The 16,352-nt window shown below is 42.1% G+C and overlaps 1 protein-coding gene across 2 annotated transcripts in view; it reads right to left on the bottom strand.

Moving 5' to 3' along the window:
• Positions 1–7,269, bottom strand: part of LOC149081703 (uncharacterized) — a 91,822-nt gene extending 84,553 nt beyond the window's left edge. The window contains exon 1 of one of the 2 annotated variants that reach the window (XM_089237109.1): positions 6,286–7,269. In XM_089237109.1, coding sequence (XP_089093235.1) covers positions 6,286–6,376 — 91 coding nt within the window. In that variant the 5' untranslated portion in view covers positions 6,377–7,269. The remainder of the gene's footprint in view (positions 1–6,285) is intronic. The other variant, XM_089237110.1, reaches the window with a different exon arrangement.
• Between the last annotated feature and the right edge of the window lie 9,083 nt (positions 7,270–16,352).

Genomic DNA, 16,352 nt, shown 5'->3' with positions numbered 1-16,352 from the left:
AAAGCAGAACGTTTTGCATTGTTCTGCAACGAGCCCTCAGCTGGCTGAAAATGTTCTGAGAGGTGAAAATTCCCATAATAGTGTTTTCCACACAGAAGAGTTATTTTCTTAAAATTCTTCCAGAGACTGTTTGGCAGCTGCAGCGCTGATTGCTTGTTCTGCGACGTGCGTCACACTGTTTTTTGAGGCCTTTGAGGCCGCAATTCACACATTGACGAAATACTGTGCTTTCAAATTAGTTTCTAATGGTATATCCATGATAAATGATGTTTTTTAACCCTTTAAGTGGTATAGCAGAAATCCCTAAACCCTCTATAAATAACCCTACCTTTCTTTTTTTTAATTAAGCAGGCTTTCTCCCGATTTTCCGCTGGTGCAAAGTAAGGGGGTATAGGACGGGGTTGGTCAAATCGCAAACAAAAAAAAATAAATCTAGGCACCGGAATAAAATTTTAGGCTCCAAAAAAGAGTTTTTACCTGAAGAATAAGGTCCAAAATAATGCTTCTTTTGAACTTTTCAAGGCATAGCGGTCCTCTTTCATGTTGGCAGACATGCTGCCATAAATTCCTAACATTTTGTGCTGCTCTCAGCCTGCAATTTAGTAACTACACAAAGAACATTTTTGGCGCCAAAACTAATTTTTTAGTCACCATGGCGACCTGGCGCCTGGGATTTATCCACACCTGGTATGGGACAACGTGCTCCATTGAGAAATCAACTTTACACAATATCTGGGCTTGTCAATGCTAAAATGACATGCCTTTAAGGAGGCGAGATATCTTGTCTTGAGAATGATAAGGCCAGTAGGCATAGATGAAATCACTGCTCGAACTTTTGGAGAGTGTTATTTATCTATCTTCTGTCGCCGAAATTGCCACCCAAAGAATTCTGAAATCGATATCTCTATTTTTTCCCACATCATTTCTACTTTCTATGAAAATGGGTTTCGGGTGCCCCCAAAGGGCGACGAATTAGCGTTTCCTCAACACAATTTTTGCTGAAGATTCTTACCAAAATACAATACTGTCAAGCAAGACCGTCGGAGGGGGAACAACAGGTGTTCGGGAAGAGGGTCGAAGTGACAGTCAGCCTTAAATGTGACAGAACAGACTTGACAGTTGACTTAACCATGCTATTCTACAAAAATCGGCCTGTTTCTAACATTTCGTGGGGAGGGGTGCAAACCTGAACTAAGCGACGCATTACCAGATCACTTGAGTGATCCGCGGCACATTCTCACGTAACTTACGTTTCTCGCGACGAATTTCCAGAGCACTTAAGTGACTTGGGGCGCAGTTACACGTCCGTTAAGGGAGCCGCAGCTTATTTTCAGTTCACTTGAGTGGCACGCGGCGCATTTCCAGTTCCCTTAGCTTTGCCAACTTATGCATGTTTGGAAGTAGAGGGCGGCCATCCCAAGAGTCCTTCTAAATACTGCTTACCCACAATGTAGTGTATTTGATTTCGGTATAACCTGACTTACATACCTGAAATCATCCACCGCGATTAATACAGAACACGGAAAAGTGTTGCTGGCCCGAGCATCCCAGGACCAGTTCCAAAGATATAGTTCTTTGCTTGTGCGCATTCAAACATGGCCGGGCCAATAATATATTGTAATTTTATTTGTAATCTTTTTTTTCCTCTTTTTCTGAATTCACGAATAAACTGTTCCGGACTCTGTCTCAAAGCCAGGCTAGAAGAGATCTCGGCAACGGAGGTCAAGTCCAGCGGCAGTTATGGCGTTTATTCATTCAGTTGGTGGCTCTTCAGACGTGTCCCTGCCCTGATGGTTTAACCTACCCCCCCCCCTCCCCCTTTCGCGTACAAGCTTTTGTCAGCAAATTTAGATAATTTCTATTATTGATGAATTGGCGATAAATCTGGTAACCTCGTGTTAACCTAACTGCAGGTTAGAAAAAGGAAGAAAAAATAGAAAGAAGAAAAGGAAGATAGATAGTATAAAAAACTACATAAATACATTTAGAAAAATAATATATAAAAGATAAGAGAGTTACCAATACAGTAGATTTCTCTTTTCACCCTCACCCCTAGTGTTTCCTTTCGCTCTTACATGTATACATCGCCTTACATGTATAGTAGAAATTTTTATAACGTGGGCAGGGCGCCATTAACAGGAGTACAGAAAGAAAAACAACTTCGTTTCATAGAGTTACAATAAAGCTTCGCGATGGTGGGGAGAGAAGAGAGAAAACACAGAGAACTGGAGTGAATTTATTTCACTGGCGTTTGGGCAAAATATTCCGTCCGTGACCATAAAGGGGGTTAAGGAAAATGAAATACAGTGCATTAACCGGTTTTAAACGGTTTTTGAAATTTTCCTGATCCGCATTATAATTGTCACATTGGAAATAAAATCGTGTTAAGAACCCGAGATATTTCGTTGTGACCAAAATAAAGCAGATCAAGTATGACGAGATATTTCGGGATTGCCGCTGTAAGGGTTAATGGCTGACTTATTTGAGAGGATGAACGTGGCTTGGTGTCTACAGAAATCTGTCGCACCACATATTCCATGGAGGATTTATGCCGATGAAATTCTCTCCCAAGAGCCATGGCCACAAAAATCAAAAGACGTTACTAGTACACTAGCTCGTCGTGCAGACGGTACATTACACAGAAACGCTTCACACACCTTGGAAGATGGTGAAGAAGGGGATGATGAGACTATCAACACCTTTGCCGTTCATTCAACACCTTTAGGCCTTCATTCAATTCGCACATGAGGTCCGTGGACTTCTTATTAGAATAAGGGATCCGTGGAGCACAAAAGGTTAAGAACCCCTGGACTAGAGTTTCTGACGATTGAGATTCAAGTCATTTTCAGGCTCATAAACCTACAGAAACAGACAACCCACCGCATGAATAAATGAATAGATAAAGACCGAGCATCGCCCTAGGGTCGGAATAAAGGAATATGGAAAAAAACTTTTTTGATGTTTATTGAAAGAGTATGTAAATTAATTTTACCTCTTTATAAAATCTGTATATTCACCAACCCCAACTCGTGTAAAAAGATGCACACACACACGTGAACGCGCCAAACATCTAGATGAAGTTAACGTTGCTTCAACCGCATGGTATGAATGCATATGCATTCAGCTCCGTCATTCACGAAATGATTAAGGTATACGGCTGTAATAGTCACTTTGGTTGCGCCATCTACCGTCTCTCATAAATGAAACCATAGACGAATGTCTAGAGAGGTAATCCGAACGTCGCTGCTGATCGAGCTCCCAGACGATTCAGATTCATAACGATAACCTTGGGTTATTCGAATTCTGCGCGAAATGAACCAGATCAATGTGAAAGAAGAATAACAATTGAGGAATACATTGAAATTATTTTATTTGCTAATAGATGGCAATGATTTATCGCCTTTATAAATTTCATCAACGTCGAGATTTAGTTTGCGGAACTTTCTCACGTCTCGGGTTCGAGAGCCGAAAGAAAGAAAAGACCTTGGGAGTAAATAACGTAGGTTGAGATGAAGACAAACCGAAATGGATGAAATAACATGGGAAAGAGAGACGGAAATGGAAGCACGTACCCACGTGGCAAAACATTAGACACAAAACAAAGGCTACCGATATATATATATATATATATTATAGTAGGAGAACCCGAACGAGTTGTTAACGTGGACCAATAAACTTAATCAATGGAGATGTGTATGTCAATTGGGGGCATGAAAACGGGAAGAACAAGATCAAGAGCCGTCTTAAGGCACAGGCCCACCCATGCACGGCCAGAGCGCATCCTGATAACATGATAACGAGATTTACGCTATGATTTTCGTAAGGAGGGGGTGGGGCCTTAGAGCATCCCGTGATCAATGGTGCTAAGATAGCCCTGAGACGTCTTTAGTGGATAACATCAACCATGCCCTTCCCCCCCACCCCCGTCCTGCACCAGACCCTGGCCAGACTTTAAAGTTCCCCTTTACAGTGAATTTATAGCTTGAAAAACTGAAGAAAAAAAAGGAATGAGAATAGTCCGATCCCGATTGATCTTGGGGGGGGGGGGGCATGACATCAACCAAATGAGAGCACCCTAAAAACGTGGTTGAAATGTTCAGACCCACAACTATTTAATACGTGGTTAGTTGGAACGAGTACTCAATATGGAACACCCTGGCGCGGTTGGAGGGTTAATTCAGCATTCCCGGTCCAGCAACTGGGCATCACATCAGACACCCCCCCCCCCTCCAGTTGCTGCATATATCTGGTAATAGGAAAGAGAGATTAAAGATAGCAAGACAATTATGTGTGACACTAAGTTCGTGTTAACGCGTTGACACATCCGAACAGGACGGCCGTCTTTCCAACATCATGAGTCTCCAGCCAAAATAGCTCCCCCCAGTTTACCAATCAACACGCATACTTTTGGTAATCATAGCATGGCCCTACTGGGTTAGGGGCTGACAAGGCTCAAGTCCGGGGAAATATATTCTTATCTTATTTTTAATATATCACAGAGGACTTGTGAAAAATCTGACCTAGGAGCCCACCGAAGGACCCGCTGAAGGAGACCTGCTGCAGGATTTGGGAGCCATGAATCATAGTTCTAGATCTCATTATCACAGAAAGCCACTCACGGCCCGGGCAGACCCATACGTTTGGACGGCTTTGCCGGGCACGACCCATGATAAATTTGTATTGCTAGAAAATCAATTATATCGGGTGACTTAGGAGACCCCCTCCCCATTACCTACCCGGAAGCCCATATTGTCAAAACGAGTCTGTTAAACAAACGTAAACATCTAGAAAAATAACTCATGGACCAAAACACACCTAAACGGAAGAAGACACAAAATTGTAAGTACAAAACTATTGTAGGTCATCTAGCTCTGTACGTAATATTCAAAACATCCTCCCACTAAATCACTCATAATATTCCGTAACCATGTCCCTCCACATACTGCAACGGGGCCCCCAAGGCTAGAATCTCCAGCGGGCCCCTAGGGGCCAATTTTCACAGCCATTTATAACCTAGTAGAATTTATAGAATTTATCTATAATTTATTTCATCTATCTAGAATTTATAGTGAGGAAAGACAAAAAAATGGTAAGGAGCCCTGTCAGCCCCACCCTTGCGGGGGGGGGGGCATGTCCGTAATTAACTTGATTTAATCAAGTCGGAAGTGTTTTAGACCTGTGGGTGCTCGAGTTGAGGTCTTTGCAGAAAATTTTGATTCCTAAATTACCGTTTTTTAACGTGTATAAGGAAATCTTTTTTGCCAGAAATTGGGCGTTAAAACTCGGGGGGGGGGGGGGTTCTTATACACGGATAGTATTATAGATATTAACAAATTCCTCAGTTCTTTGCAAAATTTATGACGATAGTAACCCTGATGATGATAATGAATTGGTTGATATAGCTGATTAATGATGCATCACAGTGGTTCTCAACCAGGGACCATATGACCCCTTGCGGTCCTGAGATATTCTGTGGGGGAGGGCGTCTAAGGGTGAAAATTAGATGAAAGGGGAGACACGGCAAGTGGTGAAGGAGGCCACGGATAGCTGTAAAGAAATGAAGTTTCCAAGGGGAATCTGTTGAGAAAAAAATGGGATCAATTTCAGAATCCAGCAAAGCTGTCCATGGAACTAGGGCCATCTCAAGCCATGCAGGCACAGGCCCGGGACTTCAAGTCCATAGAGGGCCTACATCATAATGAGATTTGCTATTTTTGTGTGGGAGTTTGTAAGTATGTAAGCTGGGAATATACATACTTCCAGCAAAGTAGGAGGCCCCAGAATATTATTTGCCCGGGAACCCATGATGGTTCCCGGATCAATTCAGACGTCCATGCATATAACTCCCACAAAAAAATATCCAAGTCAGTCCCATCTTATTTATAAAATGTTTTTTTCATTATAAATTTAGTTTTGACTAAATTCAACTCAATAACGAGAAAGGGTCTCGCTCTTGAATGAGAGTAGAGGGCCCTGGTCATGAGGGAAGGAGGGGGGCACGAGTGGAAAATATGGTCCAAAGGGGGCCATGGGTTAAAAAGATTGAGAACCACTCAGATAAGGGTCTTCTTGAGTAATTTTGGTTTCTATGATGTGAATAAAAAATGACATTTTTTAATATGATGAAAATAATATCTTTGATATGAAGACTTTTTCTCTAAATTTCAAGTCCGAAAAATCGGGAGGGGGGTGGGGCACTTCTTAAGGATGCAGCCCCCGGCGCCATACTATGTCACGGTATAATTACATAATATAAATAGAAAAACGAACGAAAGAGTTGCCTACCTGCTTCTTCCGGTTTACTGGCAATATCCATTAAAATCTTTCGTGACGCTGCGAAGGCATTGAAACTGTCCTTCTCTCCATAAGTTCTCATTCCAATTTGAACACCATATATTTTCTCGAGGAAAAAAAAAAATATACAAAATAATTTCCCAAAAAAATATCCAAGAAAATAATTTCCACTCCTTTCAGTTCTTGAAAATGTCCCGCGTTTTTCGAGCCAATTCACATTCGTCTCAATCGAAGCGGTAAGTTTTTCACGGAAAGTTATTATTATTTTGAAACAAATCTTTTATTTTTGCCCCTCACACACGGCGGCAGCAGCAGTAAACAACATCCTTTGGATCCACGATAACAAGTCCAATCCAACGTGCCGGTATCTTCATCATAGTCCGTCCATCCACACTCACTGGGTCCAAGTTTGTTGTTTTGATGCGACTCTCTTTTTGTTTTGTTTTTCCCAATGATAATAATAAAACGGAGAGAGGAAAAGAGAGCTTGATCCCAATCCTCTCTGTCTCTTCTATACTTTTATTTTGATTGCTGTCGTGGAATAAACAAAAACCGCAACGAGGGGGGGGGGAAAGAGATAATAATAAATCTAAAAAAACAAAACACAAAATTGGGAAGACCCCTCTGTGTGTGTGTGAGCGAGTGTGTGTGTGTGGATGGTCAACGTCCCTGTTGTAGTACTAATATCATCATCATCATCATCGCAGCAACCAACCGACCAACCACCACCACCAACCACACTCTCACCGTGCAGTAACAAGAGGGGGAATGAAGAATAGTCGTCGTCGTCGTCGTCGTTTTGAGGCGAGCTGCTGCGGCGGCGATGCAGCCAGACGCCATGGCTGCTTGCTCGTATAGCTGTTGTATGTGTTGTTGTATGTAGCCTTTCTGTTCGTCTAGACGGGATGCTAAATAAAAACCAATCAGCGTAGAGCGCATGGGCCGACGTCAGACTTCGAGCGTCTAGACAGCAACGACGTCCCCGTCCGTCCGTCCACCCAAAACTGTCTACCTCCCCCCCCCCCACACCCTTCTCGCTCTTTCTCTCTCTCTCCCTCTTTTGCTGAAACTTCCATCATCAACGAATCCAATGCCATTCTCTGTCCTTTTCTTTTCCGCTTTAGTAGTAGAATAATCAGCGTTTCGTGTTTTTTTTTCCCCCGTGATACAAACGTCCTTTCTTTTTTGTGGTGAAACAAATATATATATATATATATATATACATAACGGGGTGGGTGCTTATTAAAACATAAATACACCGACACCTTTTTTTTTTTTGTGTTTGTTATGTTTTATTAATTTGCCAACCGCTTCACGGGAAGAAGGGGTTGGTAATTTAAGGGCAGCGAAATTTTTATGGGTCACAGAAGGTAAAACCGTTAATCCACTCCCCATCCACCAGCCTAGTGAATTAGTGACCAAAATAGTGATCAAGAAAGTGACTAAGAATGTGTGCAGGCGTGCGAGTGATCACAACAATGTGCGATCATACGAGTAACCAAAAGTGTGACTTATAGAGAGTGAAACAAATCAATGACCTAAAAATCGCCTAAGCACAGGAGTGACGAAAAGAGTGTGCAAGCATAGAAGTGACGAAAAGATTGTTCAAGCATAGGGATGACCAAGTCAGTGAACCAAGAACGAGGAACAAAGTCAGTAAAGCAAGAGTGATACCAAGTCAGTCAATGTCCAGAAGAGTGACCAGGAAAGTGTGCAAGCATGTGCATGACCAAAAGTTACCAAGAGGGTGCGCAATCGTGTGAACTGCCAAAGCAATATGAAAGCATCTGAATGATCAAAAGAGTGACCAGAAGAGTTCGACCAAATCAGTGAGTAACCGAGAGAGTGACAAAGACAGTGTGTGGGTGAGCATTGGAGAGGCCAAGAGAGTGACCTAGTGGGTGGTAAAATCATGGGAGAAAGCGAGTGAACGAACCACTGAAAGAGAACGGCCAAGAAAGTGTTCAAGCATGAAAATGACTTGGATACATGTATATTTCCGGCGGTGGGGACCAGTGCTGTAACTAGCCATTCCTGTGCCCTGTACTAAATTTATATTTAGACCTCTTCTTGAGCCACCCAAGTGGGCCCTGTGCGGGTGCACCTGCCTAGTTACCGCACTGGTGGGGATTATAACCCAGGGCAGCAACGCTGCTGTCTAGCAACGACGTCCCCGGCCGTCCATTCACACCTCCTTTTTACCTGCTTATCTATTAACTCACGGCAACCTCGATATCTGCATTTTATGTGGGTTAAGGAGAGTTTTATTTTTTGGAGATATGATTTGATGTAGAAATTAATAAGAACCGAGATATTTCTCTCAGCGGGTTTTCTATTTTTCAGTTGGAACTTGGACTCGATATTTAGCGAGTATAATAAAACATGACACATTTTTTCAAGCGAGTAGAACCAAATCCTTATCTTCTTACGAGGGAGCCAAATAATACAGTGGAACCTCGTTTATACGACTTTCAAGAGGCCAAGTCGAAACGTCGTATAAATGCGAAAATCGCAGAACTGAAGCAATCAAAAATTATCCTTTCCACCAGAAAGACGCACGAAACATTATGGAGGGAAAAAAATTGAATTTAAAAATTGCATCTCAAATCTCTCTTAGAGAAATAAAATTGTCGGACATTACCTTCCCGATTGTTTATTGTATGATGTTTCTTTAAGGATAAAAGAAAAGAAAAACATTAGCTCAAACTCTTTTGACAGTTGCAATACAACGGAAGAAAATTCCACTGGAAATGATCAAAAGATCTGATACCCTACTGTTTGTGTGTGTATATACAGCAGGTACTTTCTGCTAGTTAAGGACCCCCAGAATATCACTTTGCGCTGGGTCATGTGTTGTTAAGATGGTCCTGCCCGCATTAGCGGATTCAGGCTCTTCGAACGGGGGGGGGTGGGGGCGAATCACCGAGAGTGTGTGTAGTGAACGAAGGGAGGTGATTTTCCACCTTCACACTCCCACCTATGATAATAGCAGAATTTTTGAGGGGTAACGGGGAAGGGGTAGGAGAGCCATCACCCTCCCTTTGTATCCACCTATGCCCGCCCCTTCCCACCAAATTCTAACAATGGACTTTCCCGAGTTGACCATTTCAGTTTCAATTAATGCACATTACAAAGGGGCCGTTGAAGTATTACGCCAGCAAATTTTTAGCCATTTTTCACCCCCCCCCCGTCAACGAAAGTCAGCAAAACTCTGACCTCCTCCCGTCAGCAAAATTTCGTCAGCACTGCCCCCACCTTCTAATGTATATTGGTGGGATAGGAAACGTACACGGGAGAGGGGGGGGGCATGGGGGCTCGTGCACCTCCCCCCAGACGAAATGTTTTTTTTATAATGTAAAAAGTATTTTTTTTTTTTAAACTAAAATTTCGAAAAGTAAATACCTTTATATATATGTTATGTACTATAATCGATTTCTATTAATATTTCAATGCTATTTGAAGGGTAAGAACTCAAAATTTCTCTTTAAGAAATTCATTGTGACCCACTTTTTAAGTCATATATGGTAAACCCTTGAACCGCTGACCAAATGTGGCCCTGAAAGTTATCTGATGTGGCTTGCCCCCTCAAACTCAATTTTGTAAAAATGAACTAAGCGCACATTTTTACAGATCGCTTAAATGACCCGTAGCACAATTTCAGAGCATCTAAGTGGTCTGTGGCACATTTTCAGATCCCTGAAGTAGGCCCGTGGCACATTGCAAGATCACTTAACTAGATCACTTGCGACACAGTTCCAGAACACTTAAACGATCCGTGGCGCATTTAGAGATCCCTTGAGTGACATGTGGCACAATTTTAGAGCACTTAAGCGGCCCCCAGTGTGGTTCTACATCACTCAAGTTAGCCGCGGAACATTCTCAGATCACTTAAGTGATCCGTGGCATAATTACGGACCACACATGAGTGATGCATTGCCCAGTTCCAGAGCACTTAAGCGGCCCGGACACATTTCCTGAGCACTTGAAGGATCCGTGAAACATAGCGGCATGTGTATAAAAAAAAAACAACAACAACAACCCTTGGGTCTCAGGTGAACCTACGTCTTCACCCACCTTATTAGAATCTAACTATCATTGCAAAGCGCACTACTGCACAGGAATTGGCAGAGTCATGATGAAGGGGGTTTGATGGATTATAACTATCCATTGGAACCCCGTTTCACCAATTACGGTTTTCGGTTTTTTCAGCGGCGTCTTCGACGTTACACTATAAAAGTTTTGTAAACGTTCTTTCACAAAACTTGAAAAATGCAATAATTAACGTAATGTTCGAGCAAATGCATCCAATAGGCTCATTGGTTGTTTTTTTTTTTCAAGTTTTGTAAAAGATCTGTTATCCAACTTTTATAGTGTAATTCCGGCCTTAGACTTTGAATATTACTTTTTCATTTTATACAAATAAATTTTTCATATTTTTTTTCATTTTCTATCGTTTTTTTAATCCGAGAAGAGTTTGACATAATACTTGATAAGTTGTGTCCACTTATAAAATAATCGGATGCAGTGAAATATCGGTTAATACGATGTTTCTTCTGCTTTCATGAGCCTATCTATCGTAATAACGTTTAAAAACGTGATTCCCTTTGCAATGTATTTCGTATTGTTTATCATGTTTTGAATGTATGAACCAGAGCTAGAAAAATCTATTGCCCGGGGAATGTAAATATTTTTACTGGGCATACTGTTTTTATACGCCTATATGTTTCAGGATCGGAAAAAATTCCCGAATAACGAGATATTTTTTCCAAAAGACCAAGAGTTTCAGTCAAACTGCCTTAGAATAACTAAAGTTTAGCGTCGAATAAATAAAATATGCGCTAACCTTAAAAATTTAAAATGCATGGGGACCAATTAAGACACGTTGGGAAGAGCAGCAGATTTGAGGAATGAGTGGTCAAGAATATTAGTAGGATGGGAAAAGGACAAAAATTTCCAAGGGTCACCAGGTGGTAAAACCATAAATCCGCCTCTGCCTAAAGAGTGAATGACCAAAAGAGTGACCAATGAAGTGTACAAACATTTGAGTGACGAGGAGAATGCCCTAGAACAGTGTTTCTCAACCGCCGGGTCGCGGGCCGGTACTGGGCCGTGACATCATTCTTACCGGGCCGCGACTGATCTGCCGTTGCCTTTCCCCCCATTCATGCTCTGCTAATCATGTGTTTGACCGGGCCTTCCACTTACAAAAATAAATGAAACCGGGCCGCGGGCTTCCAAAGGTTGAGAACCACTGCCCTACAACATTGTTTTTTCCAACCCTTTTGATGTCGTGGACCCCCCCCCCTCCCCCCACACACCCATCGTAGAGAAGGTCAATGCTCTGACTCTGAGGACCTCTTGTAGCAGAGATCAATGCTTCGCGGACCCCCTGTAGCGTCAGAAGGTGAATTTCAACACCACCCTCCCATAAAATGCGAAATGCATTGTTTTTTTTTTTTTTTGTAATTTTGCATCTTTCACAGCACAAAATGTGTCAGTTATTGCTATGCTAGTAAATGAAAATGATCCCGTGGACCTCTTACTACGTACTCAAGGTCCCCCAGGGTTCCGCGGGTCACGGGTTGGAAAACAGTAAGAGTGTGTGTGTGCGCTCGCGCACGAACATGAGAGACCAAAACAGTGCGAAAGGATGTGGAGGGATCTAAGATTTGCCCAAAGCGTGTGCATGCATGTAAGCGAGTAAAAAAGTGTGCAAGCTGTGAACGATCAAAACAGTTTGCAATCATGTGAGTGATCAAAACAGTAGGCGATTATCTCTGACCTGGAAAGCCAGGGATCAGATCATCGAGTTACCAAAAGTGTGACTTGGAGAGTGTGTAAACATAGGAGTGACCAAAAAGTGTGTAAACATAGGAGTGACCAAAAAGTGTGTAAACATAGGAGTGACCAAAAAGTGTGTAAACATAGGAGTGACCAAAAAGTGTGTAAACATAGGAGTGACCAAAAAGTGTGTAAACATAGGAGTGACCAAAAAGTGTGTAAACATAGGAGTGACCAAAAAGTGTGTAAACATAGGAGTGACCAAAAAGTGTGTAAACATAGGAGTGACATAAAGAGTGAGGAACTAAGTCAGTGAGCGATCAATGATCAACAGTGACCAAAAAAGTGTCCAAGCATGTGAGCTACCAAAACAGTGTGCCTGCATGTGAATAATCAAAAGAGTGGCTTAAAGTACGACCAGATTAGTGAGCAACCAAAAAAGGGACATAGACATGTATTACTGAGCATGGGAGGGGGTCAAAAGTGACCCAGAGAATATAGAAACACGGGAGTGAGCGATAACTCTCTCTCTCTCTATGAACGTTTCTTCCCCGCGTTAATGAATCAGTGCGTTCCTTATTTTGTGAAAGTGAAAACAATATCCTAATGGCGACATTATCCGTGATTCTAATGCATGAATAAACGGCGTGTAATGCATATGCACGCACATAGCAGTGGGTGTTGATTAAAACATACACCGACACCTATTTATGTGCTTGTTAAATATTTTTTATTTATTTATTTACCTGGTTTTTGTACTTACTCACGGTGACCTCTGGGTAGGTGTACTTTTTGTGGGTTAAAGAGTTTGGGGTTTTTTTATTTGGTTTCATCCTTTTTTTTTGGACGTATGGTTGGATGTCGGAATTAATGAGAACCAAAATATTTCTCTCAGTAGGGTCTCTATTTTTTAGTTGGAACTTGGACTCGATATCCAGCAAGAAAAATAAAACTTGACTCTTTTTAGTGAGCACAAGTGTGTGTGTGTGTAGGTCCTTTTCTTCTTCCGAGGAGCTCGAATATAAACTGATTTGAATATTGTGTCAACAAGTAATGCTAATGAGGCCAGACCTTTTCGCAAAGCATTTTGAATGGAAATGGTTTATGGACGAGTGAGTAGGCTGTGCAGGGACACCACATCATGCAACCGGGCCCTTAGGCTGGGATCTTTTCCGCGTCACCAGGTCGAATTTTTTACGGGCACTTCAGCAAAGGACCAGGCTTAGATAGGTGCGAAGAGTGCTATCGCATCGGGCCACAAAATGTTAAGGGCCATAAAACTGATTGATTACGTATTACATTCAACTGTGACTGCTTTAAAAAGCCAGATCTTCAAGCTCTATCGATCTATTGATGAAAATATCTCGATTCATTAACAGACACATGCAGGCCTATTCCGTTCTCTCTCTATCAGACTTGAAGTGGCAGTCATCCCAATTCAAACTATTCTTTCATGTGAAGTACGAAAGCCTGAATATAACCCAGCGGAGATCGAGATATAGTTCGGAAAGAAAATTCACATTTCGCTGTGGGGAATCAGACTACCAATCTCTCACTGTCCGGGCGAGTGCTCTAACCATTGAACTACAGAGGACAGACATTTTCCTTCCTTAGAGCATATGTACGAATGCTGAACGGGGCTGCGCATGGACAACCTAGCTCAGCTAATTCCTCTTACAACGTTAGCCGCAAATAGCGACGTATAGAGAGAAACGATGTCACTCTCCCACAGAGGAATGTGAATTTTCTTTCCGAACTACATCTCGATCTCCGCTTGGTTATCCAGACTGTCGTACTTCATATGAGTAGCGGAGAGAGAGTGACACATCCACGTTTCTATCTATATTCTTTCATGTATTGGACATTATTTTATTTTTCCATGTCTCGTTAACATGGGGTGCTCTATCCACTTGAACTACCACCACCAGACCAACCGTAAACCCGCTCTGTCCCCCTAGGGGATATAAGCGGGTTCGTCTCAGGAGACGTGGGCCACTGTGGAAAAATCTAACGACATCCAAGACCATCAAATCATCCACACCAGGCCACACTGCTACAAGTCAACCAGCAGCAGGGCCCCACCCATAACTTCACTCCTCACACTTCCCCTTTCCCACTTTTTGTACATGAAATGATATATCAATACAAAGATATGGGCAGGTGCGCAGACGCACATCACCTGCAGGCCACGAGTGAAGCTCCTGAAAACTAGTTATATATATATATATATCCAAGTGAAAAGGCGTTTCGTCTGTCCAGAGCATAGTCTCCCAAACTTTTTGTTCCATCGCCCCCTTCATCAGAAATTTTTTCCTCTTATCGACCCCCAACTGAAGTAAACCCATAGGATCCTATGTTAAATCAGTAGGTTCTATCGCCCCCTCGAACCATTCCATTGCCCACCAGGGGGCGATATTGCCCACTTTGGGGATCACTGGTCCAGAGGATAGGCCATTCTGAATTGACCTCAATGCGAGCTAAAAAGAGCTACAAACTGCAGTAAGAACCGGAGTCGAGCGTCATAATCATGTGGATGCAATCGTTACACAAGTGAATGTTTGTGCGGATAATATCGGAGGATATTCCTTAAGATCTTATGGACAGTTGAACGTGGCCTATCCCAACGCCTGTGCTACACGCCTGACACTAGTACCACGAGAATTTGAAGCTCTATCCTCTTCCTCCTGAAGCGAAACATCATACTCCGAAGGTTTTAAACATTCATTGGACCTTTTCGAATCCTCTTCCTAGAACGACATTTCCGTAGAGCAGTTACTGCGGAATTGCTGTTTTTGTAAAACAATTTAACCAAGAAAGCGTGATCTCGTAAATTATCGTCATTATGAGCAATAAACACATTGAGAAACAAGATCTCCGCGAAAGTTTCTAGGTTTTATAGCAGCTGCTGCGTGACATCACGTAAATTTACATGTTTACTGAAGGTATTTAAAGCGAAACATATGTCCTCTAGTGGCGGCACGTGCAACTAATTTTATTTACCCCCTGAAACAAAAATTCCCATCACTTCATGAAGTCCTCCACAAAATTTCAAACTTTTCTGAGGACTGGTTTCGCCTGTAGGCTACTTTAAAATAGGGTCTTTTAATTATGGCCTAGTTTAATTCTTTGATAAAGCATGTTGTGTGAACCTAACGTGAAGGTTATTTCTTTGTAATGCTTGCTACAGTGCTGCCATCTATATTTAGAATTACGAGTGAAGTGTTATCACTTAATATTTGCACTGTTGTAGGCCTGTTGCTCTTTGTGGCGCAACTTTTTAACGGAAAATCGGCTCACATTCGCGCCTCGAAATTGGGAGCAACAGTAAACCAACTTTAGCCGACCACCACTATGGTGCCAATGGGGTTCGAACCCGGCTCCTCAGCAGGCATATTTTCCCGAGAGATAATGGAACATCCATCTTGTAGTCCGGATGTACCGTCCTGACAAGTTTTCTTACGTGGCCTTCAAAAGGTATCAGAAAATACGGGGCCTACTTTGAACGCTGAGGTGAAGATCACCCGAAAGGATTGTTTGCTCTTACAATCAAAGATCTTCTTTGAAAAGGGCTATTCTGCATTACTCAGCTTGAGAAGCAATGGGATCTCGCCCCTTCAGACATGAAGTAGTATCTACTAACTGGTTCGTGTGTTTTATAACATGGGGTTTCTGTTACATAAAGTCCTCCATAAAGTTTGAAAATTTGGAATCATTACTACATACGAAGAACATATACCATAACGAAAAGTTTCTCTTGTGAATGTGTCCCTTTGAAACTCGTTAATCGAAGGAAAAACCGTATTAATGAGAGAATAACACATTAACTCGTTAATGGAGTTTAGAGACGAAAAAAGAAAATGTCTTGGCCGGCTAGACTGCAGCTGATGCAAGCACTAATGCTATAAACACCATTTTGATGTCTTTGTCGAAGGAGCGAGCGATTCTCGAAATTATTTAAGAGGCTATCAAACTCCACAAACATGAGGACGATGTTTTATTATTGCAGGTGTTGTTTTCACGAATCCTTGGCGGCACGGACATTAAAAAATACTTCTGCTCCTAGTATGGGAGACAGACGACGACCTAGGATACATATCTAGGAACGTGGTCTAGCGTTTTATAACCGTTTGTTCATTTCAAAACTCGGGTTTCATTAAAATCAGTTTAATAGCGTCCTTGGAAAATGATCCATTTGCTGCAATATAAAGTACGGCCAAGTTAATAATTCCGTACATATCATGACTGTCTGTCACCAAGAAAAACGATTTCACGGCGCA

Source organism: Pholcus phalangioides, unplaced genomic scaffold, assembly GCF_987345545.1.
Source record: "Pholcus phalangioides strain wild (caught in Gottingen) unplaced genomic scaffold, Ppha-v1.0 ptg000009l_1, whole genome shotgun sequence".
NCBI lineage: Eukaryota > Metazoa > Arthropoda > Arachnida > Araneae > Pholcidae > Pholcus > Pholcus phalangioides.
This window is presented reverse-complemented; position numbering and strand designations above follow the sequence as displayed.